Genomic DNA, 25,091 nt, shown 5'->3' with positions numbered 1-25,091 from the left:
AGAAAGCAAGCAGATTCTTTTCTGTCTGAGTCAACAGGGAAGCCCAGATAGAGGTCTATATATATTCCCTCCCTCTTGAGCCTCCCTCCCCCGCATTCCACCCCTCTAGGTCATCACAGAGCACCCGGCTGCTCTCCCAGGGCAGTACAGTAATTTCCCACCAGCTATCTGTTTTACACATGGTAAGTATGTATACTTCAGTGCTACTCTCAATTCGTCCCACCCTCTCCTTCCCCCCACTATGTCCGTGAGATCTTTCTCTATGTCTGGGTCTCAGGAAACTTCTCTTTTCAAATTCAGAAGGAAAAAATAAATCCCTTCTTATCTAGACTTGAGAGTGGGTAAAAGATTTTAAATCCTAAAGCAATAGAATGAATCCCAGAGGAAAAGATAGATTGGCTGCATAAAAAGCAAATTATATATTCAATACTTGGCATAAAAAATGAAGGCCACGGAAAGTGGGAAATATGTTTTCAACCAACATGATATGGGGTAACATATTTTAATGTGCTTAATCTCAGTCCCAGCTGCCACCTCTGTTTGAACAGGGATGGTTCCACCTCCCTGGTGGGGCATGTCCCATTTTATTAATAAGTCCAAGAGGGTTTTGATGTGCAGGTAGCAACAGTCTTTGTCCCATCCCCTGGAATTTAGTCCACCACCTACTGGTTTAACACAGACCTAGAAGTGGAAGGGGTTTGTTAGGAGACGCTAGTCATAGAACACCTGTTTGAAGTTTCTGAAAGCAAAGTGGAAAGAGAGAAATTACTCCGGATATAAAGATCTTTGGGGGGTCAGGTGGCTGCCGGGTTTGGTAGTTGGGTTACAACGTTGAGGAAGGTGAGTTGAGAGAAGCTGGTGGGCTCTGTGAGATTCAGTGTAGTATCACATTACTGCGTGGAAATGAAAATGAGAAAGCTGATTTTCAGAGCCTGAGTTCTTGAGTGGAGGGTGGCGAGTGCTGGGGGGAGGAACCCAGCTCTCCTGAGCAGAGAGCAGTGCCTGGAGCTGGGGTCAGACCAGATGTTAATCCACTGAAGCAGTCAGCTCAGAAGATTGAAAAGCAAGTGGACAGATTGTTACCAAACCATTAGGTGCTGAGGGTTGTTTTTTTTTTTTTTTTAATGGAGGCTTCCTCATGGTGATCTGAAAGACTCAGTATTTTTGGAAAATATGACATGGTGGGTTTGGAGCAGCACTGGGGAGAAATGATTCAGACAAAGGCCTGCAGACAGTTTCGGGTATAGGAAAAGCTTTGGGTCGAAAGAGGCGAGGGGGGTCATCCATGTCTGAAAGGGGAAGAGCAAGAACTGGTCTGGTGTCGGGTGCTGTGCACGAGGCCTTTAAACACCAAGTACCATCCCACCTTCACGGCTGGCTATTCCGGGGGGGTATGGACAGGTCACAGTGTGAAGGAGTCACAGGGACCTGGGGGCAGGGGGAGCCGGAGGTGCTGCAGCAGCTGGGGAGCGGGGGAGCAGGGCAGCCTTCACCTCCTTTACAGCCCTGCTGTCTTCTCGTTACTCATTTCTAAACCACCCCTCCCCACCATGGTTCCATTCATCTTGGCATTCACTGAGGAAATACTTATTTTTACAGTGAGATTTTTTTTAAAGGCCTGTAGAAAAATTGGAGTAGAGCCAATGACCCAAGCAACCCAGCCAGGAAAGGTTGTTTGAACCAAAGCTCAGTGCCCCGTGGGTCAAGAAGTCAATCTTCAGGGTTTCAGCAACAAAATCCCAGCTCTGGGGCTCTAGTGGTGAGACCTGAGAGCTGGGAAGTTGCCCCATAGATAACAGGAAGTTGCTGCAGATTCATTTCTGTGCCAAGATGCTATTTGGATTGTAAAAGGTAAGACAAAGCAGTTCCTGGTCAACACATTGCCATCCTCAACTGCAGTTTCCCAAAGTGACGAGCCAGTTCTTACAGCCTGGCCAGCTTCTACCAGGGCAGTGGATTAAAATGTCCCCAAAGTCCGCAAGGTAGAGATCCATCCCCATGTGGGCCCTGAGCACCTGTTAGAAATCTCATGCCTCTTACAGAGTGACCAGCCATTTGAACAGCCTTGTAACTGGTTCCTCTACCCCTACTCCTACCCGCCTCTTCCCTTTTTTGTTTCCAGAGTGACATTTCCGAGAATAGAGTCTGTCAAGGTCTCTGGGGGAGACACAAATGGTTCCCCTCTTGTCTCCAGCTCTTCGGCCCCCCTGTATGAGAGCCCCCTTGACTCACCCCTGCCTCCCACCCACCCCACCTGGTTCCTGTCCCCTCTCTCACAGCCCATGAATCACTCATGTCAGCTCCAGCTTGAAAATAACGTCCGTATTCCAGCTACTTCTCACACCACCACTGTGAGCCTCGTAGTTCGTGCCCCCTTCCTCTCTGAAACGAATTGACCTGTATTGTGTTTTCCCAAGAAACAGAACTAATGAGATGTGTTCATATATGTATATAGTGAGAGATTAATCAACAGTGGGCTCACATGATTACAGAGGCCAAATCCCCATATCTCCAGTCAGCTGGCTGGACACCCAGTGTTTCAGTTTTGAGTCCAAAGGCAGCAAAACAGTACTCAAAGTCAGGCAAGGAGTTCGGTCTTACTCAGCCTTTTCTATTCTAGTCTAATCGTCAACTGATTGGATAAGGCCCACCCACACTGTGGAGGGCAATCTGCTTTCCTCAGTCCACTGATTTAAATGTGCCTCTCACCCGGAAACACCTGCATAGACACACCCAGGATAACACCTGACCAAATATCTAGGTACCCTGTGACCCAGTTAAGCTGACATATAATAGTTAACCATCACGTCTTCCTCACCAAGCTTCCTGTTAGCCCCCACTTTAGTCTGTTCTTGGCACAGCAGTCAGAGTAACCTTTTAAGGTATTTAGGCACGGTTGGGTAAACAAAAGCCCACAGGCGGAATCCTGCCTGTTGGAAGGTTCCGTATAGCCCGCAAGCTAAGAAGTGTTTTTGTTTTTTTGTTTTTTTCATTTTTAAATGGCTGTAAGAAAACAGCAAACACACACACACAAAAACAGTGACAAGTAAAAATTATATCAAATTCAAGTTTTAGTGTCCCTAATTTTACTGGAACACAACCACACCCATTTGAGCAGCATCTGTGGTTGCTTTCACTCTACATCCTCAGAGATGAGTAGGTACTAGGAGACCCAGTGGCCACAAAGCCTGAAATTTGCATTCCGGCCGTTTTAGAAAAAGTAGACTGACTCCTGTTTGTAGGCTCCAAACCTTCCATGGCTTTTCATCCCACTCAGAATAAAAAGCTGGAAGAGCCCTGAGACTGGCCCTTGGCTTCCTGACCTCTCCTAATGTTCTGTTTGTCAGAGGCCTCCTACCTCAGAGTTTCCACCTCTGCTATTCTCTCAGGACCACCCGTCCTTCCCCCACCCCCAGTATCTGCAGAGCTCCTAACACCTGTGACCACCAGCTCTATCAACTCTTTAAGTTTCTCTCTCTCCCAAATGGAATGAGGACAGGACCAATACTTGATGCTGGTATCTAGAATCTGGCATATGCTGTTAATAAACATTTGTTGAACGAGTGAATTGAAAATACAGACATCAGAGATGAAGGTGCCTAGTGGAATATCTGGGCAACAGTACTTTGCTTCCAGAATATGACCTTCCCCTGACCACTGTCCACCCTAGGCTGGACCAGTGAACCCACCACCTTCAGTGGCAGCAAGCCCTTTATGAAGGAGTTGGATTTGGGGTGCGTGGAGCAAGCGGGCAGGGCAGGTGTGCTGTGATGGAGAAAGCATCCTGATTCCCTTCTGCTCCCTGAGTCCATGCCTGAGATCCAGCTTTCCGAAACACCCTAGGAAGCCTACTGCTGCCTAAGCCAGTTTGAGTTGAGTTAGTCTGCAACCAAGACTGCCTCCTCACAGCTCTGTCTCCCCCATCAGGGGCCCTTGAGTTCCGAGGTCCAGAGTTCATCTCCGTACCTTTAGGGCCAAGGAAGGCCCAGGGCTTGGGGTAGCTTGTTGGAGGCATTGATTTCTTCAACTGCTATGCTCCTTGGAAAAATCGCTTGAGTCCGGAGCACCTTTTTAAGATTTGATTGTCGTCTGGCTTTCTGGTCTGGGACCAGCCCCTGTGCACCCTAAGCTGATCCAGTGAGCCCTAGAGAGTCCCTCTTCACTCTGAAGGACTGGCTTACTCTGTAGGCTTCCATTGAAAGCAGCCAGCTCCTGTGGTTGCTCAGAGATGGACCCAGAATCGGGCTGAAGGTCAACTCCCCGAAGTTCTGTTCTCATTGAGAAGGGGAATTGTTGCAGGAAGAGACCCCTTCCAGGGCCTAAGGGTCAGCTCTTGTCTAGCACTGAGTGGTGAATTGTCCTAGGAGACACAGGTGCTGATGAAGCAAGAGACTTTATTGGGAAGGGGTTCCAGTTCCCTGGGTGGGGGACCCAGGAGAACTCTGCTAGGTAGCTGACAGTCTCAGGTTTTATGGTGATGGGGTTAGTTTCCGGGTTGTCTCTGGCCAATCATTCTGACTCAGGGTCCTTCTTGGTGGCAGAAGGACCACCAAGATGTGGTCCTTCTTGGTGTGGACCAAGAGGCCAAGATGGATTCCAGCAAGGATGCTGGGAGGTTCATAGGAAATATGGACTGGTGTCTCCTCTCTCCTCTTCACCTTTCCCGAATTCTCACTGGTGGTGGCTTGGTAGTTCTGAGTTTATTACCAGAACCTCCCTGTTGTAAGATAACTCATGCAAGTGGTTACTATCGGGCCTGGCCAGGGTAGGCAGTTTCAGTGTTTCCCCTAACAGAATGACATCCTTGCTCTGGTGGGCCCTAAGGTGGCCATTTTCCCCTTCAGCCATTCAAATCAGCAAATGGCATTCTGTGAACCCTCCCTTGTGTCCATGAGGGTGTTGGGGGAAGGGGAAGGAAAGGGCAAGCATTTGGGTGTAGTCCCTTCTGCCTCTCCAGGGCAGGACCTTTTATTACAATATCTCTGTTCTCTATTTTAGGAGACCTTTGTTTTCGCTTGAACCAAGGGTCCCATGGCAGGTAAATTTGAAAACTGCTGCGTCTCCAGCTGTGCCATGCTCACTCACTCAGCCGTGTCTGACTCTCTGCCACCCTGTGGACTGTAGCCCGCCAGGCCCCTCCGCCCATGGGCTTCTCCGTGCACGAATACTGGAGTGGGTTGCCATTTCCTATTCCAGGGAATCTTCCCGACCCAGGGATTGAACCTGCATCTCTTAATGTCCCCTGCATTGGCAGGCAGGTTCCTTACCACTAGTGCCACCTGGGAAGCCAGATTCCTCTTTGTCTGAGAGAAAGCCAGAGGCTTTGCCATCTGGTCTACCTGGGCTCCGATCCCCTGGGCCCTTGCCTGATCCCCAGATTCCTCATTGGCGCAGTGGCCACTTAGGCAGGCAGGCATGACTCTATGAGACACCACCCCCATTTTCCTGCAGTTTCCTCCATTTTTAGGGAAATGGACCTAGGGTCACGCAGGAAATGGACATCTTGTGGGGCAGGGGCCCCAGCGAGTCCCCAGCAAATTGCAAAGATGATCAGATCTCAGCTACTCCTGGCCTTTCAGATACAGTCCCTGCTTCTCCACATATTTCCAGAATTCCACAAGTTTTATCTGTCTGTTTTTATTTTCTCATTTTCCTCAATCCTTGACCAGCTTATGTCCGGTAAATTCCAGGTTGAGGCTAAATTCTGCTGACTTTGGCCACCTAATGCTTCCTCTCTTTGTCTCTATGGTATTGTTTCATAAGAACAGTGTTCCCCACCCCAGTCCCCACCCAGAAACAACTAAGGAACCAAATGCAACCACACGAGAGTCCTTCCCACAAGCAGAGATGTACAGGTGGCAGCGAGGCTGCTGGGACTGGGCGCCCACCGTGTGACGCTGACCCATCAGCCAGCAGCAGCATGACCACATTTAGCCCCCAGATGAGTATTTAGGAATGTCCGAGTGTAAGAAGGTTGCGGGCTGTTTGGATAGCAAATCCTTGGTTGTCCAGCTGGGAACCCAAGGAGCCACACCATTCACTTTAAGACGAGACTGCTCCAGGCTTTAGTTAATGTTCAGGGACACATTTTCCCCAGAAGACCCCTAAATGGCCCTTGGTTCCCAGTCTAGCTCACCCCTGAACTCTGACAAAGGAAATTAACACTCAGTGGCTTTGCTGATTGCAATTCCTGCCTCACACCCCGGCACAAACACGAGCCGGGGTGTAGACTGGGGCCTTTTTTCTGGCTTCCTGGACTCTGCCACTGACTCTGTGTGACCTTGAACAAGGCACAACTTCACTCTGAGCCTCCACATCCTAAGCTCCAAAGGCTGCTGTGAGCCTACAAGCAGATAGATGCACAGCAACTGGTGCTTAGCAGAAGCCAAGGTAATGTTAAACTTCTGTATTTTAAGGCTTTGCAGGAGAGGAAACTGAGGCTCCAGAGAAGGGACTTGCCTAGGTCACTCAGCTTGTAAAAGGTCAGTTGCCAGGCCCCTGGTCTTGGGAGTGGTCCCCTCTGGGTCTCTGCTCCTGGATGGTTTTTCAAAGCTCACAGGGGCGTAAGGGCCTGGGGCCAGCCTTTGGAAGAGTTAACTTTCCTTTCAGCTGTGCCAGAATCTTCTGAGAAGCAGCTTGAAGCTGCACAGGGGCCAGGGAGGAAAGGAGGTATCTGGGGGACGTGGGGCCCTGCCTCTGCTTGCTGTGGACCCCCTAGCCAGTACCCCCACCCCAATTCCGCAGGTGGGGCCAACAGCCTCTGGCACCCCATTCATAATTGAACAAATGACCAGGTCCCCTAGCCCTGTGGCTTGGGAGAGGCTGCTCCCTGCTCTAGGATGATCAACTTATCCCGGTTTGCCTGGGACTGATTCAGTTTTTTGTTTTTTTTTCCAATTATTTTTATTAGTTGGAGGCTAATTACTTCACAACATTGCAGTGGGTTTTGTCATACATTGACATGAATCAGCCATGGAGTTACATGTATTCCCCATCCTGATCCCCCCACCCACCTCCCCCCCCACCCGATTCCCCTGGGTCCTCCCAGTGCACCTGGCCCGAGCACCCGTCTCATGCATCCCACCTGGGCCGGTGGTCTCTTTCACCATAGATAATATACATGCTGTTCTCTCGAAACATCCCACCCTTGCCTTCTCCCACAGAGTCCAAAAGTCTGTTCTGTACATCTGTGTCTCTTTTTCTGTTTTGCATATAGGGTTATCATTACCATCTTTCTAAATTCCATATATATGTGTTAGTATGCTGTAATGATCTTTATCTTTCTGGCTTACTTCACTCTGTATAATGGGCTCCAGTTTCATCCATCTCATTAGAACTGATTCAAATGAATTCTTTTTAATGGCTGAGTAATGTTCCATGGTGTATATGTACCACAGCTTCCTTATCCATTCGTCTGCTGATGGGCATCTAGGTTGCTTCCATGTCCTGGCTATTATAAATAGTGCTGCGATGAACATTGGGGTGCACATGTCTCTTTCAGATCTGGTCTCCTCAGAAAAATATGGAACGCTTCACGAATTTGCGTGTCATCCTTGCGCAAGGGCCATGCTAATCTTCTCTGTATCGTTCCAATTTTAGTATATGTGCTGCCGAAGCGAGCACCTGATTCAGGTTTAACACTAAAAGTCCCACATCCCAGGAGCTCCTTTAGTTCCAAATGGCCTGCATCGTTGATCACACTCTGTGTAGACTGTCATCCTAGAGCCTAACTCTCACAGGGTCTTTCCTGCTGCAAAGTCAGGGCTGCTCCCCTGTCCACCCCGCTGGTGGGCAATTGCCCCATTGTTCGTTCCCATCAGAGCCATCCTCCTGTCTCTCTGACTTGGCCATTAGCATCCACCCCTAGTTCTAGGACAAACTTCCATCTTTGGAGGGCTTCCTGTTTTATGGATCAAGCACCAGGACCTGGATGGGGAAAGGCACCCTGGGGTCACACAGGTCTCTGACTCCTGGCTTGCGCTGTTCCCTTGACCTCTGCGTCTTGAGGAAATCGTCATTGACTTCACACCTGTGGGGCCAGGTGATGGGCTCTGGTTTGGGATGACCTGGGGTTTGAGGTGGACATCTGGGGCGGAGCCTAGCAGAGGGACTGTCCCACCTCCAATGGGCTTGTGAAGCCGGGCCCGAAGAGATGTATTAATATCTGAGATGCTTATGATCAGGGCATGGCCTTCCTCCCCTGGGTAAGGCATTCAGAGTTTCTCAGCCCCTGCGCATGAGGGCTGGCTGTTCCCACACCTGCTGGGGAGGAGCAAGAATCTCTGAGTGTCTCCCTTCTTCTTTGGGGGCTTCAGGTTCCCTGCCTGTACAGACTGAGTGTGTTTGGGTCCCCTTCTGGCTGTAGCTTCCTAAAGCCATCAAGGTTCTGTCATGTGAACACCCACGGGGGCTCTGATTTTCAGTTTAAGACAACAAGCCAGGATGTGTGGTCCTCTGTGAGCAAGTGTCCCGAGCCCCACCTTGTATTAACACAAAGGCCCTGGCCAGGCCCTGGAAGGCAGCCCTCCCTGTCCCTTGCCTTCCTTGAGAGTCTGTGCATTCTCAGGCCTCCCAACCTGGGCTGATGCTCTACACTCTCCTTGGGATGTTGCCTTCTCCCTCGGCTACTTGTCATCTCAGTGGTCACTTCTCCTTGGAAGAGCCTCGTGTCAACTCCCTCCCCTGCGCAGGGTAGGTTTGGGGCCCCTCCCTGGCTTACCCGGGGGTGACATGACCACACCACTCTGTCCTAATGATCTGTTTACTTGTTTACTTGCTGGCTTCCTCATCAGATGAACAGCCACAAGAAGGCCAGAGCCCAGAGTTACTTGCCTTAGGGTCTCAGAGCAAAGATGATGGGGTGTCAGAGTTGGCTAAAGAACCAAAACAGGAAAGAGAAATAAAACAGGCAGAACCTGCCCTTATGGATTTTGCAGTCTGTCTCCCCAGAGAGGTTCTTGATTGCAGCTAAAAGGACCACTTGGGCACCTTTGAGAGATTCTTGGATCTCCAAAGAATGGTTGCATTTGATTTGCAAAGCTCAAGAAGATCTGTGATTTGAATCTCCCCCACCCCCAATTCTTTTCTTGGCCAAGAATCGAGACCCATCCCCCTTTGCATCTGGTCAATCCCTCCCTTCCAGGGCGGGGTGCCTTCTCACCCCCACCCTCCATCCCCGTGGAGTAATACCGTGGCCTTTCTCAACTGGAGCCTCCTCCCAACAACCTCCGCCACAAGTTCCCACGTGGTTCTAGGTGTTTTCATGGTTACAGGAACCCGAGAGTGACCTCAGACTCCGCGGGGCCCTGTCTCCCACTCCCCACCAGGCTTGATCAGCGTCCCTGAAGCTGTCACAAACAAGGGGGTGTGGGCTGTCACGTGGCTTTGAGTAACCACACTCTCGCTTCCTTCTTTTACACACGGCCGTTGGGGGTTGGCGCGATCCGAGACCACGGCAGGGGTGCCACAGCCGGGCCTGGCAGCACAGGCTGGGTCCTCGTCGCTGAAGCAGAGGAACCACTTCTCCTGGGCCCACGAGGCGGCTGTCCCATGGTCTGCTGAGCACGGTAGGTGCCAGCTTGCAAAACCACGGGGAGTGGCTGGGTGGTGGAGTCCCCAGGGGCCAGCAGGCCTGCCTGACAGACAAGGGCAGGCTGGGGGCCAGTCCCGGGCAGGGCCTGAGCTGCAGCCCCTGCAAAGGGCGTCCCAGCACTCTGGGCACTCGGGATTGAGGTGTGCCTAGAGTTCATAGCTTTATTCTGCTGTCTCTTCTGGGTCCTACCCACCTCAACTTCCATCCGTCCCTTCCCACTAGTTTTGCCAGCAGCTGCCGGCTTGGGGGTTACTGTGAATTTTTTTTTTTAATGGAGAAATCAGGAATGTTTCCCTAAAAATCATCCTACCCCTTCATGGGTGGGAAACCAAGGCCCAGAGAAGGGATTTGCTCAAGCTGTGGATCCATTTAAAATAGCATTTTTCAAATCTGTGTTCTTCACATTTTTATAGGACTGAGGAAGGGATGCGTGTGCACAACAAATAATTAAAATGTTAGAATTAAGAAACTACTGCTAGCAAAAGAGAAAGTCAGAGTAATGATGAGAATATTCCTGTTTTGTGTCTGGAGTGCTTTAGGGGGCATATAGGGATGGTGGGGGGCTGGTGGCTCAAGCACTGTCCCCTGTACACACACATACACAGAGACAAGGAGAGGGTCAGGGTGGGTAGGCGCTGGCTGCCTGGAATTCTTTTTTTCTCGGAATGTGGCTCCCCTTGCCTCAGGCAGGCCACACCCTGCACGGTCGCAGGGCTTGGCCGGCAGACAGGGGAGGCTGAAACTGAGCAGAATGGGCTGGGCTGCAGGGTGAGCACTGCCTGGGAGCCTCAGCCTTCAGAGGGGTCAGGGAGTCATCTGAGAACTCTGTGCCCCCTTTTAACAGATGAAGAAACCAAGGCTCAGAGGGGTGAGGCAGCTGCCCATGGCAGCACGGCTGGGAGGTGGCCAGGCTTGCACTTGTGGCGGCCCCATCTGGTCACCGGACCCTCGTGGAGCCCACAGAGATCCCAGATTTTGGTCTCTCGGCCTCCTTTTGCTGAGCTGGAGCAGGCAGATGGTGGGTGTGGCCTCTGGCTAGAAGGAAATAGCATTGTTACTGCTTGTGCTGCTCACTGCAGGACAGGACACTCCATCGAGAGACAAGGTGTTGGTACAAGCAAGAGCAACTTTATCCGGAAAGCCAGTTGACTGAGAAGATGGCCCACTGGTGTCCCAAAGAACCATCTTGCCTGAGTTAGGATCCAGGCTTCTTTTATACTAAAAGAGGAGGGGTGGGGTGGCTGGTTGAAGCAAACTTCTTGGAGTTGGAATCCTTTGTTCTTGCAACTGTCCACAATAGTTCTGGTCACAGTGTTCCTGTAAACTTCTAACAAGACAATTATTTTCTGTTCAGCAACTTTTTAGTCTCTATATGAATGGAAAAGTGTTATACCTTTAAAGGTCAAGTCTGGGAGGCAGAGCCTTGAGACACAGTATTATGTGTATTTCTGGCTATAGGTGACACTTTTTTTTCTTTACAAAAGTGCAGAGCCAGAAGGCCTAACCAGAGGCAACAAAATACAAAGGTTAGAGCTAAAGGGATAGATCTAACATGGAGTCAGGTCTGTTCTTCTCTGTTACAGTTCCCTACTGTCAATGTCCATTCCACAGTGTTGGCAGTGGTGGGGGTGGGGAAGGTGGGGGAAGGGTGGGGGATGGGGGAGGGTCGGGTAAACGATCGCTCTGGCTACTTCCTGCTGAACAGAGGCAAGGAAGGAGTGAGGGTGGAATGGAATCTATCAACTTGAAAGTATTCCCAATTCGTTGAGCATAAGCAGTTTGCATTATGAGGACACTGCCCCGCCTTTTTACAGTTCTGTCACACTTAGACAAGCAGACTTCCCAGGTGGCTCAGCCTGCCAATGCAGAACCTGAAGGAGCCTTGGGTTTGATTTCTGGGTCAGGAAGATCCCTTGGAGGAAGAAATGGCAACCTTCTCCAGTTCTCTCACTTGGAGAATCCCATGGACAGAGGAACCTGGCAGGTTACAGTCCATAGGGTCACAAAGAGTTGGACACCACTGAGTGAGCATGTATGCACACTTAGATGAGCACTTGAACACACACATGTGTGTGTGTGTGTGTATAATTCCACTTTACATATATATAAACTCTAGCAGTTGAGGGCACCGAGGCTGCTCTGCCATGTGCTATCTTTGTATATTTCCCCTGTTGGCCACACTTGGACAGAACTTGATTAAAGCATTTCTTTCCAACAAGTACCAGTGACATGAGAGAGTGAAGTCCTCATTACTTATATGGTACGAGGCTGACTTGAAACAGCAACTTAAGATCTAATGGATTGCAAGGCCGAGTCTGTGGACCTATTGGCTACAGATTCTCCTGGTCAGGCAGACACCAGGAATCCAATATTTCAAAAGGGCTTAATTTAAGCTTGCTTCTGGGAACCAGTCTAATCCATTGCAGGGCAACTGGCAAGGCCTTATCCCCAGGTACGTGAATAGTTTCCAATCAATATGATACTTGTTGGCTTATATTTGTAGATAAAAGCAAGCACGTTGTCACTCTGGTGTTAGGCAATACAGATTGGGGGATAATTTGCCTTTCTTGGGATGCCATTGGCCCATATTTCTGGTCTTACCTTTCTGTAAACCTCAGGGAGATCATCTAAGTTCTGTCCATTTTTCTGAGTTTTCTAGGAGAGCCCTCGGTAGGTTTCAAAGCATGTTTCGGTGGGACTCTGATATCTAGTGGTCCTGTCGAAAAAGTCACTTGAACATTTAGTTTACAGAGGTGATCTCGGCCCAGGATGAGGATAGGGAATTCAGGCATGTACAAGAAACTATATTTTAATATCAGATTTCCTAGTTGGCATTCCAGTGGTTGTGAAAATGATCACCTCTGTACTTCCCCTGACACCCCAGTGACTGGGGTAGACTGGGAGGTTCTCTGTGCTAACTGAGGGTTTCAATTCAGTTCAGTTGCTCAGTCATGTCCGACTCTTTGCAACCCCATGGACTGCAGCACACCAGGCTTCCCTGTCCATCACCAGCTCCCAGAGTTTAACTCAAACTCATGTCCATTGAGTCGGTGATGCCATCCCACCATCTCATCCTCTGTCGTCCCGCCTCCTCCCGCCTTCAATCTTTCCCAGCATCGGGGTCTTTTCAAAGACTGAACTGAGGGTTTAGCATGGAGTTCGCTTCCCCCCTGTCTACCAGAAAATCAACCAGTTTGCTATTCACTGTCAATTTTACCCAGGGCTCCTGTGGGGATATTTGAATTGAGTGTTGTAAATCCAGAGGAGCCCCAGGCCTCTTCATTCATCATCTGAATATTCTTCCCTCTCTACCATCTGATAGGCCCCACTCCTATCCTTCCCTACCCATTTCTAGCCCTCCTTTAAAAAAATTTTTTTAATTGAAGTATAGTTGGTTTACAATGTTGTGTTATTTTCACGTATATAATACAGTGATTCAGTTATACATATATTTGTCTATATCCTTTTTCAGATTCTTTTCCCATATAGGTTATTACAAAATACTGAGTATAGTTCTCTGTACTACACAGTAGTTTCTTGTTGTTTATTTTATATATAGCAGTGTATATAAATGTTAATTGCATATTCTTATTCCTTCCCAACCCCCTTTCCCTTTAGTAACGATAGATTTGTTTTCTATATCCGTGGGTCTATTTCTGTTTTATAAAAAGGTTATTTTGTATCTTTTTTTGAGATTCCACAAATAAATGATATATTTTTCTTTCTCTATATAGCTTACCTCACTCAGTATGATAATCTCTAGGTTCATGCATATTGTTACAACTGGCGTTATTTTGTTCTTTTTTAATGGGTGAGTAGTATTCCATTGTGTATGTGTGTATGTATACATACACATGTACACACCACATCTTTTTTTTTTAAGTAATTTATTTTTATTGAAGGATAATTGCTGTACAGAATTTTGCTGTTTTCTGTCAAGCCTCCACATGAATCAGCCGTAGGTACACATATATCCCCTCCCTTTTGAAGCTCCCTCCCACCTCCCTCCCCATCCCACCCCCCTAGGTTGATACAGAGCCCCTGCTTGAGTTTCGTGAGCCACAGGGCAAATTCCCATTGGCTGTCTATTTTACATACGGTAATATAAGTTTCCATGTTACTCTTTCCATACATTTCACCCTCTCCTCCCCCTCCCCATGTCCATAAGTCTGTTCTCTATGTCTGCTTCTCCATTTCTGCCCTGTAAATCAATTCTTCCATGCCATTTTTCTAGATTCCGTATATATGTGTTAGAATATGGTATCCATCTTTCTCTTTCTGACTCACTTCACTCTGTATAATAGGTTCTAGGCTCATCCACCTCATTAGAACTGACTCAAATGCATTCCTTTTTATGTGTGTATGTATATATACACATGTACACACCACATCTTCTTTATCCATTCATTTGTCAATGAACATTTAGCTTGCTTCCATGTCTTTAGCCCTCTTTTTCTTTAATTTCAGGCATTCTCTTCCCCAGTGTCCTCTCTCTTTACAGTAAGTCCATTATTTCGTACGAAGTGCTGGCTTACCTTTCTTAGAGCCTCCTGTCTTCCAGGAACCCAACAGAGCCGTTAGAAAAATAGCATTTCCCCTTGGTCTTCTTTCGTCTGTGTCCTCTACTTTTGAATACCTCAAAAGCAATGTCTACCAACTGAGAAAGATTCCTTCTAAACGCACCGCCTAATTTTTATGACTTTCTCCTGATTCCTGGGGCAGTTTGCCCCATAAGGTTTGCATTTACCTTTCTAGTATTTTCAGGGCCCTCGGGATCTGCATCTTTATAAAGTCTGATAAATTCTTCCCCCAAATTTAGAGGGGTCTTCCTTTGATTTGTGCTGAATCTCTTGAACTTTTTTTGAAACTCTCGTTTTGGGACCCCTTCTTGAAGCCCTGCCAAGACGCACGTACGGTAGTGCTCTAATAAGGGCATCGGGGATTCCTTGGGGGTTCAGTGGCTAGGACTCAGTGTTTCACTTCGGTGGCTCCGGGTTTGATCTCTGGTTGGGGAACGAAGATCCACATGCTGTGCGGCATGGCCAAAAACAAGCAAAAACGGACATTGCTCCCCGACTAAGGCTCCCAGTTTGGTTCAGCTGTGGGTGCTGCCAAGTGGGCTTTGGGTGTACCATTTGGGTCCATTAGGTGGAGCTGGTATGCTTCTTCCCTGGCCTGATCAGTGACCATTCTCCTTTCATCTCCTATGAAGATCATATTGAGAAGACTGTGTATGTCTGTTCTAGAAGGTTGGTTGATGGGTAGCAAAACAATTCTGTCATTCAGAAAGGATCCTCCCTATAAGGAGGGTTGTCCAATTAAACAAATCCAAGGCTGAGAAGGGTCTGTGCATCCATAGAAACCCAGCCACCTGGCCTTTTTCACTTATGCCTTCTATGGGGTAATTGCCCTGCTCTGGGAGTGGCTCCCAGTCCAAGTTGGGTGCCCTGTTGGGTCTTGGAGAGTGACACCAGATCAGGTTCCGGTGCCCAGGAAGCTAACTGATCCCCCTAAGGAGAGGGAACCAGTCCAATCACTTCCTGAGCCCTGGTGTTGGGAAGTGGCGCTGGAGCAAGAAGAACGGGAGGCAGTGGGAGGAGTGGATATGTTGGCATAGTGGCTGGAGTGGCTGGGACAGCCAGCTCGGCCAGAGGAGCACGTAAGGTCTGGAGCAACGTGGCTTCAATCTCGATGCTTTCCTTTTCTTCCCGTGTGACAGGTTTTCCCTCGGGCTTCTTTTCAAGCCTTTGAATAGCCTGTGTAAGGCAACAACTGTAGGACTTTTCTCATCCCGATGTAATTGCTTGCTCAGAGGGGATTTTATCCTTCTTCCCCACTTCTTCACAGAATGGCTCCAATTTCACTATTGTATTGTAATTTAGAGAGCCATCCAAAGGCCAGGGTTTCTCAGATCCTAATAGGTTCTGCTGTTAGGTGGCCCTGCATCATTACAATAAAATGTCCTCTTCCTCTTAGTCATGGGTTCATGGCTATAATCAGACCTCTCACTTACCCAAAATGCACCCCCAGAGGACTCTTTTTGGAAACATTCCCCATCTATTAAAGGCAGACAAGATGGAGTCAGGCTTGTTCTTCTGTTACAGGATGGCTGGTGTGTATGTGTGTCCGTGTGCTGGTCCGTCTGTCTGTCTACAGATACCCTCTGAAAATTGTCAGTTCTTAAACTAAAACCAAGTGTAGGTCTCAGTGACTTCATTTGTGGAAGGACCTCACCTCCTCTGTTACCAGGCCAGCAAATCTGGGTACGACACTTGAGACTTGAGTGTTGTTTTTTTTTTTTTTTTGTCCATTTTTTGTCCACACTGGAGGGGCGTGTGGGATCTTAGTTCCCCAACAAGGATTGAACCCATGCTGCTTGCATTGGGTTGGAGTCCTCACCACTAAAACCACTGGGGAAGTTCCAAGAGTTGGGTTTTTTGGAGGATGAGAGGAAGGCAAAAAAAAATCCTTAGATGTCACTATGGTTTGTGTGCCTGTAAAGGTCCATATAACATTCAACAGCTATGAAAAAAAATGAAAGTGTTAGTCACTCAGTCGCATCGTACTCTTTGTGACCCCATGGATTGTAACCGACCAAGCTCCTTTGTCCATGGAATTCTCCAGGGGATCTTCCTGACCCAGGGATTGAATCCGGGTCTGCTGCATTGCAGGCAGATTCTTTACTGTCTGAGCCACCAAGGAAGCCCTTCTACCCACTCCAGTATTCTCACCTGGAGAACTCCATGGGCAGAGGAGCCTAGCGGACTATGGTCCATGGGGTCGCAAAGAGTCGTACACAGCTGAAGCAACTGAGCATGTGGTAATGTCTGGAAAGGCTCCTGATGGGACTGGGGTCATTGATAAGAAAAGGTTGGGAAGTGCAGGATGACAAATGTGAGGCCAAAAGCCTGTAGACGGCACGTCCTGTGCAGTTGTGAGCCTGTTGCCGGGCCTCACTTTGGTGTCCACTCCTGCAACATGCCTTTAATGAGCCGCCAGGATGCCAGGCCTGTGGGGACTGGGCATTCACTGGAGACCTGTGATCTGATGGAGGTGGCCGGCCATGCTGCCCGTACTCCAATGGACCAATATCACAGCGCTTACCAAGCACCTGTCTGTCGGCTAAGCCCTGGGCATGTAGCACGAGTCATAAGGGTCTCTGGTTCCTATTTAGCGTTTATGGGCTGATGGGAATGAATGTTTTGAAAGTAAACAAGCATTTTTTTAAAAAGGTTTAAACGACCGGACTAATCATGCTGGGCAATCTGTGAGGGCTTCTTGGAGGAAGCAGCATTTATTCTGGCTCTGGAGATGGTCCACGCCTGGTTCACAGGTGGTACGGAGCTGTGACTGTGAGGTGGGCTCTGGAGCAAGACCACCCAGGTTCAAATTCCTGCTCCTTCTCTTACTGGCCATGTGCTTCTAAGCACCAAGTGAGCCTCAGTTTCCCCATATTTCACATGGAGTTAACATGAGGAGGTTGTGGGGCCCGAGTGAGCTAGTAATTCATGCATAGCTCTTAGAACAGTACCCAGGGCATTGTCTACACTGGACACATGTGATTCACAAGCCACAGGAGACTGAGGCTGTGTATACTACCCAGGCTTCTGGGGCTTCTGGCCCTGGCTCTCTCTGACTAACAAGGTCCGAAGTGTGTTGCAGCTGCCCCAGGGTTGCAGGTTTTTCAGGGATATGACCTTATGTCACGCAGAATGACAATGACAACAGCTGGCCTTGAGTGAGCGCCTACCAGATACTAAATGTTCAACCCGGACCAGCTCACTTCAACCCATAACAACCCCACAAAGCATAGGCACTACTGGAATCTTGTATTTCAGATAAAGAACTCATGGCTCAGAGAGGTGGGTTCAGTTGCCCAAGGTCACACAGCTTGTACATGACAGAGGTGGGACTGGATCTGGTTTGATGCTGGATTTGATCCTGAGCGGGGCCAGAGCCTATCTGTTACCAAAACTGGGGTCCACTCACTTGCGTGCAGTCAAGCCAATCTACTGACACCATGTTGTGGGGGAGGAAAAGGCTGTTTATTGCAGGGTAACAGATAAGGAATCTAGGACAGCTAGGGCTCAAAAAGCTAGAACTCCCCTATGAGCCTTTGCAAAGCATTTCTTTGTTAAAGATCTTTTTTGATGTGGACCATATTTAAAGTCTTTATTGAACTTGTTACAATGTATGCTTCTATTTCTATTTTTTTATTTTTCTGGCTGCAAGGCATGTGGGATCTTAGCTCTCCAAGGATCGAACCCACAGCCCCTGCTTTGAAAGGAGAAGTCTTAACCACTGGACCACGGAGGAAGTCCTACAAAGCATTTTTAAAGGCCAGATGAGGGAAGGAGGAGCGTTGGACAATTCTGATTGGTTGATGGTTAGGTAACAGGGCAGCATCACAGGGGTTAACATCATCAATCCTCGGGTGCCAGGTCTGGGGGCTACGTGTTCATCCACCTGGTGGGGGAAAGGTTAGCATCTGTAAAACAGCTCAGGAAATGTGCAGCAGATACTGTTATCTAGGTACTTCAGGGAGGAGCTAAAGCAAAGGATATGTGGGCGGGGGTGGGGGTGGGGTCTGTCCTAGGAAGGCCCCATAGGGTCCTGCCTGGTCACATGTCCAGTCCAACAGCACTCAGACCTGAGCTTGGATCTGGCGGAGGGGGACACCTGGGCCTCCACTGGATCCTCTCTCTTGAGGCTGCTCAACCCACACCCTGAGATGCTCCATCTTTCGGATCCTCAAATTTCAAGCTTTTTAATGCTGGGATTCAGGATTCCAGATGGGAGGTCCCAAACTTTTTGAGTCCCAGGAACGTCTTTCCTGAGTGGTCCAGGGCAGCCGTGCAGAGCTTGGTGGGGTGGGGGTGGGGGGTGCCTCCTGGCAGCTCGCTAGTCTACACTGCCTGAGTGGGGCTCAGGCAGAAGTACCCCAGTTTAGGGTGGAAGGAAACGGGCAGTGTCTGACCGCCTCCGTCGGGCAAGCGACAAGACAAATAGGATGTGGCATCTCTCTGCCCCTCTCTGTGCCTCGCCCATCCCTCTCTGGTGGTAAGTGACTGTTTTCCTGCCATCAGAGGAGAGAAGAGGCAAAAGCTGGGGGCTGAGGGTAATGGCTTCATTGCCCTCAGCCTTGCTTCCCTAATCTGTGTAACAGGAACCAGAGCGGCCAGCGCTGGGGGGAAGACGAACGAGCACCCCAGATGATGAGGTAGTGAAACGACCCATCCACAGTGGGGGGTTTATACCGCCTTGTTTTCGTTAGGGTACAATACACGTGTCCTAGCAAAGATGAAAGTCATTATCCTACCTGCCATAGATGGTGCTTACACTCTGCTCCACTCCTTGTTACCGGTGAGGCTCTTTGAGTCACAGAGCCTCTGGGAACCGTGTGGGTTTCCGTCATATGGGTGAGGCCTGCCCAGCTGCAGCCTGGTTGCAGGCCGCTGTGTCCCCGGTAACCTTCCCCTTGAAGCTCACAGTGTGGCAGGCCTCAGGGTCCTGGGTTGCCTGAGACAGATGGGGACGAGGGATGGTCAGTGCTAGCGCTGGGAACATTTGGGATGAGACGGTCGGCTTAGGCCCAGGCAGGGAGGCACTGGCTTTTCCTAGTGCTCCCTGTTGCATCCCGAACAGGCAGGGAGGTCTCTGCTCTCACACAGGTCTTTGCAGCTTCCCTAATGTGGGGAGGTAGGGAGGTCACCACCTCCGTACCCTCCCTGAGTCAAGAGGCCTCCCCATCTCCTCTGCTCCTCTGTCCGTAGCCCCCTGCTGGATGCCAGCATCAGGGGACCTTCCTGCAGCATGTCATTCCGTTCTCCTCTTTGAGACAATGCCGCCCATCTTACAGATGAGGAAACTGAGGCTCAGACTTGGTGACGCAATCTGCTCAGGTTACACAGCAGCTCAGCGGTCTCTCCCACCCCAGGCCGCCTCTGTGTGCAGGGGTGGGTGCAGGGGGAGAGCCCAGCTTGGGGACCACAACCTGGCCCCTTCCACGGTACCCTCCCATCCTCCCTGACTCACCCAGGTACCTCCCTGACCCAGGGGCTGGTGGGCTGGGTCTTCTGTGTTTGTTTCTCCCTTTCTGCTTCCAGGAAGTGGCTAAGAGCTCGGCCTTCCAGGAACCGAGAACTACCCAAGTGGGGGCAGTGCCCAAGCTCATAGTTATGCAATATGTCCTAAATAGGGCGTCTTCCTAAAGTCCCCTGCCGTCAGGAAAGTGGGGCCAAGATTAGGCCATGTACTCTTTCCTGAGATGCAAAGAATGTCTGCCTCCCAAAGGCAAATTCAGAGGCAAAGAATGTGTGTGTGTGCACATTTGAATGACACCCTTATTTAGCACGAGCTGTGAGCTGGCGTTTTTGAATTCATTATCTCATTGCATTCTCCCCACAGCCCTATGAGATGGGTGGCATTTGTTGTTCCCATTTTACGGGTGATGAAACTGAGGCTCAGAAAGGCAAAGATCTGAGTCAAGGTGATTTCACTTGTAAGGGACAGAGCTGAGACTTGAACATCCTTTTGTTGGGCCTCAAAATCTGTGCTCTCAATCTCATGCCCTGCATAGTACCCAGTACAGAGAGCACCGACCTTTCTGGGTGTTACGGCCTTGAATCAGAATCAGATTCCTCCTGATTCTTTCTTTGCCCTCCCTCTCCTCACTGGGTCCCCAGTGGCAGGCACAAACCCACCAAGCTAAGCTGTGTTCCAAGCCTTTGCTCCTTCTGCCCTCTCAGCTAGGTTAGGTCTCTCTCCACAAAGCCTTCCTGAGTTCTCGCTAGCTTCAAATCTTGTCTCTGTGGCTTGGCAGCTGTGTGTCTTTGGGCAAGTCGCTCTACCTCTCTGAGCTTCATCCCTCCTCAACAAAATGAGGGTATCTGTGAGAGCCAGATGTGTCTGGTGCAAATATCATCATTTAGTTTAAGAAATTATTTTAAGATAAGATCAGACTGGCATTTTAGAAACCATCGTAATTTTAACTAACATGTGAGAGGTTGGGTTGAGTCTGGAAGCAGAGGGTCTGTGAGTGAGTTATAGTCATTCAACAAATGATGAACAACTGCGCTCTTCTCTGAATTACGTGATGTACAAGGAAAGGTATTGAATAAATGAGAAAATAGTTTGAAAAAGTAGATAGAGGTATCAATAAATATATACTGGAATCACGTTGCTGTAGACCTGAAACTAACCCAACATTGTAAAATCAACTATACTCCAACTGAAAAAAAATCACAAGGAAAAGTATTGGAAATTATCCAGGCTCTGCTCCACTCTGGAATGAGCTGGTCAGCTTACTCCCAGGAAGGGAGATACTGGCTTTTCCCAGTGTTCCCTGTTGCATCCCAAACAGGCAGGGAGGTCTCTGCTCTCACACAGGTCTTTGCAGCTTCCCTAATGTGGGGAGGTAGGGAGGTCGCCACCTCTGTACCCTCCTGAGTCAGAGGCACCCCTCATCCTCTCTGCCCCTCTGTCCGTAGCCTCCTGCTAGGTGCCAGCATCAGGGGACCTTCCTGCAGCATGTCATTCCGTTCTCCTCTTTGAGACAATGCCGCCCATCTTACAGATGAGGAAACTGAGGCTCAGACTTGGTGACGCAATCTGCTCAGGTTACACAGCAGCTTAGCGGTCTCTCCTCTGCCCTGGGCTGCCTCTGTGTGCAGGGGTGGGTTGGGGGGAAAGCCCATCTTGGGGATCACAACCTGGCCCCTTCCACAGTACCTTGGATTGCATACTGCTGAAGGGTACTATGTCAGGGAATCGAGGAATCTCACCCCAAAACACAGCTGTTGGTCACCACAGGATTCTCAGCTGCAAGATTTTGAATCCCACAAATACCAGCCACTGCCAGGGGGAGAATAAGGGGAGAGAGAGAAACCCAGGAGGCATGAGTGTTCACAAGGCCAAGAAGAAAGACCAATCAGATGGCCACAGGGAGAGGCACTGCCCTTTCTGTCTCCCTGGTCAGGAGGCTGAGGGGTGATACGAAGACAATCGCCTTTGCTACCCACAGGCAAATGAGATGACTGTCAGCTCACTGAGGACAGGCTGTTCACAACAGATTTGAGTTTTTCTCCTGGCCCCAGATGGAGCAGTAGATGGCTCTGGGCCCCTGAGGACTTACAGGATAGATTTACTGAAAGAACCACAGTAGCTGATATTTGCAGGAGCTGGAGATGGGAGCAAAATGCTAAAGGCTCTGGAGGTATCACCTCATTTTATCCTCACAATAGTCTACGGGTAGGTGCTATCATTCCCAACAGGTAAGCGAGGACCTAGCCAAAGGGAACTGGATCAAGCCAACACATTGAGAAAGGATGAGGAGACTGAGAATCTGAGGGACAGGCCAGGGTTGTGTGGGATGGGAGCCAAGATAAGGGAAACTGGAACAGAGGGATGCAGAGAGAGGAATCAGCATCAGACTCCAAGAGGCCTCAGAGGGCCAAACGAGCATCTTTATCCTGTCGTCCCGTGGTCACCAAACTCTTGCTCATGGACCCCATTGGTGGACAAGATAGGTACATTGATCTATTGATGAATTGTACACAGGTACTGCTGTGTTCATGAGACACTGTAAATGTGTACAGAAATAGAAGTTAAGTGGCACAGAAGTTCATATAACTAGAAGGTCTAATGTTACCTTTCTATACCTCAGTCTTGTCCACACTGCACTGGGTCTTCGCTGCTGCACATGGACTTTCTCTAGTTTTGGCCAATGGGGGCCTGCTCTCTAGTTGCGGGCATAGGCTTCTCGTTGTGGCGGCTTCTTCTGTTGCAGAGCACAGGCTCTGTGGCACTCAGGCTTCCATAGATGTGGAGCATAGGCTCTGTAGCTGTCGCTCAGGGGCTCTGGAGCACAGGTTCAGCAGGTGTGGTGTGCAGGCTGAGTTGCCCAGTGGCACGTGGAATCTTCCCAGACCAGGGATTGAACCTATGTCTCCTGCACTGGCAGGTGAATTCTTAACCATGGACCACCAGAGAGGTCTGAGGAAACTATTAATACATTTCTGTGCACTGGGTCAAGGGAGTTGAAGAGCGCCCCCAGATGGATTCATTGGTGCTGGTAAGTAGTAATGGCTGCTATCTGTGGAGGGGCTTCTGTGCCCCAGGCATGTGCTGGGTGGTGAGGATGCCCCAGACCAGACGTGTTACCAGCGGTGGCTGCTCAGGGTCACGGTCAAGGGCGCTTGGTGGGCCCAGGAGTGTAGCTGTCCTGACGTCCCGTTGTCCATGTCCCCCCTCCAGGTGCCATGTCTCTGCAACTCCTGCTGTTGGTGGTCCTGCTGGGCCCTGGCAGCAGCCTCCAGCTGCGGGAGACCAGCAAGAACGAATCTGTGAAGGCCCCAGACCCCCCATACCCAGGTGGTGACTGGAGAGACCTGGAAGACTATGATCCAGAATATGACTATACAGCAGAAACAGACCCTCCAGAGATGCTTGACAGTGGCACCGAGGCCCCCAAGTTTCTGCCTATGGTAGCAACGCTGGGGCAGAGAGAGCCTGCAGGGCCTACGACACCTGAGTCATTCATTCTGGAGGTGTCCACAAGGGACTCTGCTGTCCTGAGTGCCACAGGGGCAACCACCAAGAACCTGAGCACAGAACTGGTCACACTGGTCCCTCTGACCAGAGAACTGGTCACTGAAATCCCTCCCAAAATGAAGGATCTATCCACAGAGTTGGCTGCAGTCACAGAGGCCCTGTCCACGGACCCCACGGCCACAGAGGCCCTGTCCACGGACCCTGTGGCCACAGAGGCATTGTCCACAGAACCCACAGCCACAGAGGCCCTGTCCACGGGTCCCGCGGCCACAGAGGCCCTGTCCACGGACCCTGCGGCCACAGAGGCCCTGTCCACGGACCCTGCGGCCACAGAGGCCATGTCCATGGGCCCTGTGGCCACAGAGGCCCTGTCCATGGATCCCATAGCCACAGAGGCCCTGTCCACAGACCCTGCGGCCACAGAGGCCCTGTCCACGGGTCCTGTGCCCACAGAGGTCCTGTCCACGGAACCTACAGTCACAGAGGCCCTGTCCATGGAATCCAAAGTCATAGAGACTCTGTCCACAGAACCGGCCACCACAGCAGCCCCTTTCAGGGAGCCCACTACCATGCTGGCCCTGCCCACAGATCCAACCACTGTGCAGGCCCTGCCCACGAGACCTGCTACCACGAGGGGCCTAACCACAGCCCTTCCTGTGGCCTCTGATACTCCCAAGGGCACCACTGTGGCAGCTGGCAACTGGTTTGAGGCCTTCACTGGGAACAAAGGTCAGAGCCTTTTCCCCTGGAGCTCTGTGGCCCCGGCCTCCCCAGAGAGCCTGCCAGACCCGGGCCCCGTGAAGCAGTGTCTGCTGGCCATCCTCATCCTGGCCCTGCTGGCCACCATCTTCCTCGTGTGCACCGTGGTGCTGGCCATCCGCCTCTCCCGCAAGAGCCACCTGTACCCCGTACGCGATTACTCCCCCAGTGAGATGGTCTGCATCTCGTCTCTGCTGCCCGAGGGGGGCGAGGGGCCTGCTCCCACGCCCAATGGGGACCTGCCCAAGGCCAAGGACCAGGGCCGGAAGGTGGGGCCGGGGGGCAACCGCGAAGGGGATGACCTCACCCTGCGCAGCTTCCTCCCTTAGCTCCTGGCTGCTGAGCCACGGCCCATGCCCCATGCCGAGGCTCTAAGCTGCGGGTGGGGCTTCCTCAGATACCCCTGGAGACTGGAATCTTCTGGGCGGGGACCTGGGCCGCCATCCACAGGACTGAGAGCAGCCGGGGTCCAGGCACCGAAGCAGGCCTGGCAAGCAGAACCTCCAGGAGAGGCTGCAGACGGCCCCTCCAGCTCCCTGCCCAGCCCCCGTGTGTCCCGGGCTCCCTCTAACGCCTCCCTTCCCCAGGAGGACTCAGAGTCAGTTCCCTGCCGCCATGCCCGCTAACGTTCCCTTCTGGTTGCTATGGTCCCTGCACAGGAAGGGGGCACTATGAACTGGATTCCTTAGTTCATTTCCTGTCATTCCCCGCCCCCCTCATTTGGGGGTGTCTCTCAGGAAACCCACAGTGAGTTGTGGGGGCTGGGCATGTTCCTTAGGGGACTCTGTGGACCGCCAAGCTATCATCTAGTGACAGACTAACCCCATCCTGCCCTCCCTCGCCTCCCCCCGGGGCCTTGATTGAGGTGCTCACAGAGGTCTCCCAGGGCCCAGCTCAGGGTCCAGGATGGCGCAGATGCTCAGTAAATGTTTGGTGAACAAGTGATGGCTGAATGAATGCTTCAAGCTGCCTCCTCCAGGTGGGGAGTGGGTCCTTTGGCTGTTCCCCCAGCCCCAGCCCCGGGCCCCTTAGGAAGCCCCCTGCACAGGCTGTTAGGGTTACTTCAGGGGGCACCTCGGTGTATCCTTGGGCGCTGGGGCAGGGGTTCAGGCTGTCGAGGGGCAGAGAATACTGGCCCCAGGAACCACTTTATCCGGTGCGTCACCCATGACACAGTTCAAGCCTACAG

The 25,091-nt window shown here is 50.7% G+C and overlaps 1 protein-coding gene and 1 non-coding gene across 3 annotated transcripts; one reads left to right on the top strand and one right to left on the bottom strand.

The window, feature by feature from the left end:
- Window positions 1-7,516: 7,516 nt before the first annotated feature.
- On the bottom strand, window positions 7,517-7,623 carry LOC122695748. The gene has a single exon (XR_006341504.1). It is a non-coding gene; the product is annotated as a U6 spliceosomal RNA (small nuclear RNA).
- SELPLG (selectin P ligand) lies at window positions 7,592-24,845 on the top strand. 2 transcript variants are annotated; one of them, XM_043901539.1, is made up of 3 exons: window positions 7,592-9,566; window positions 22,554-22,664; window positions 22,847-24,845. In XM_043901539.1, the coding sequence occupies exon 3, from the start codon at window positions 22,852-22,854 to the stop codon at window positions 24,229-24,231; it is 1,380 nt and encodes a 459-aa protein (XP_043757474.1). In that variant the 5' UTR covers window positions 7,592-9,566; window positions 22,554-22,664; window positions 22,847-22,851; the 3' UTR covers window positions 24,232-24,845. The 2 variants fall into 2 exon arrangements, with proteins under 2 accessions (XP_043757474.1, XP_043757473.1); XM_043901538.1 differs by lacking the exon at window positions 22,554-22,664 and having other exon boundaries at window positions 7,596-9,566.
- Window positions 24,846-25,091: the final 246 nt, after the last annotated feature.

Source organism: Cervus elaphus, chromosome 5 (genome assembly GCF_910594005.1).
Source record: "Cervus elaphus chromosome 5, mCerEla1.1, whole genome shotgun sequence".
Taxonomy (NCBI): Eukaryota; Metazoa; Chordata; class Mammalia; order Artiodactyla; family Cervidae; genus Cervus; species Cervus elaphus.
This window is presented reverse-complemented; position numbering and strand designations above follow the sequence as displayed.

Excerpts from the sequence above, each read along its gene's own strand:
- SELPLG (XM_043901539.1), top strand. The coding sequence starts at position 22,852 with ATGTCTCTGCAACTCCTGCTGTTGGTGGTCCTGCTGGGCCCTGGCAGC.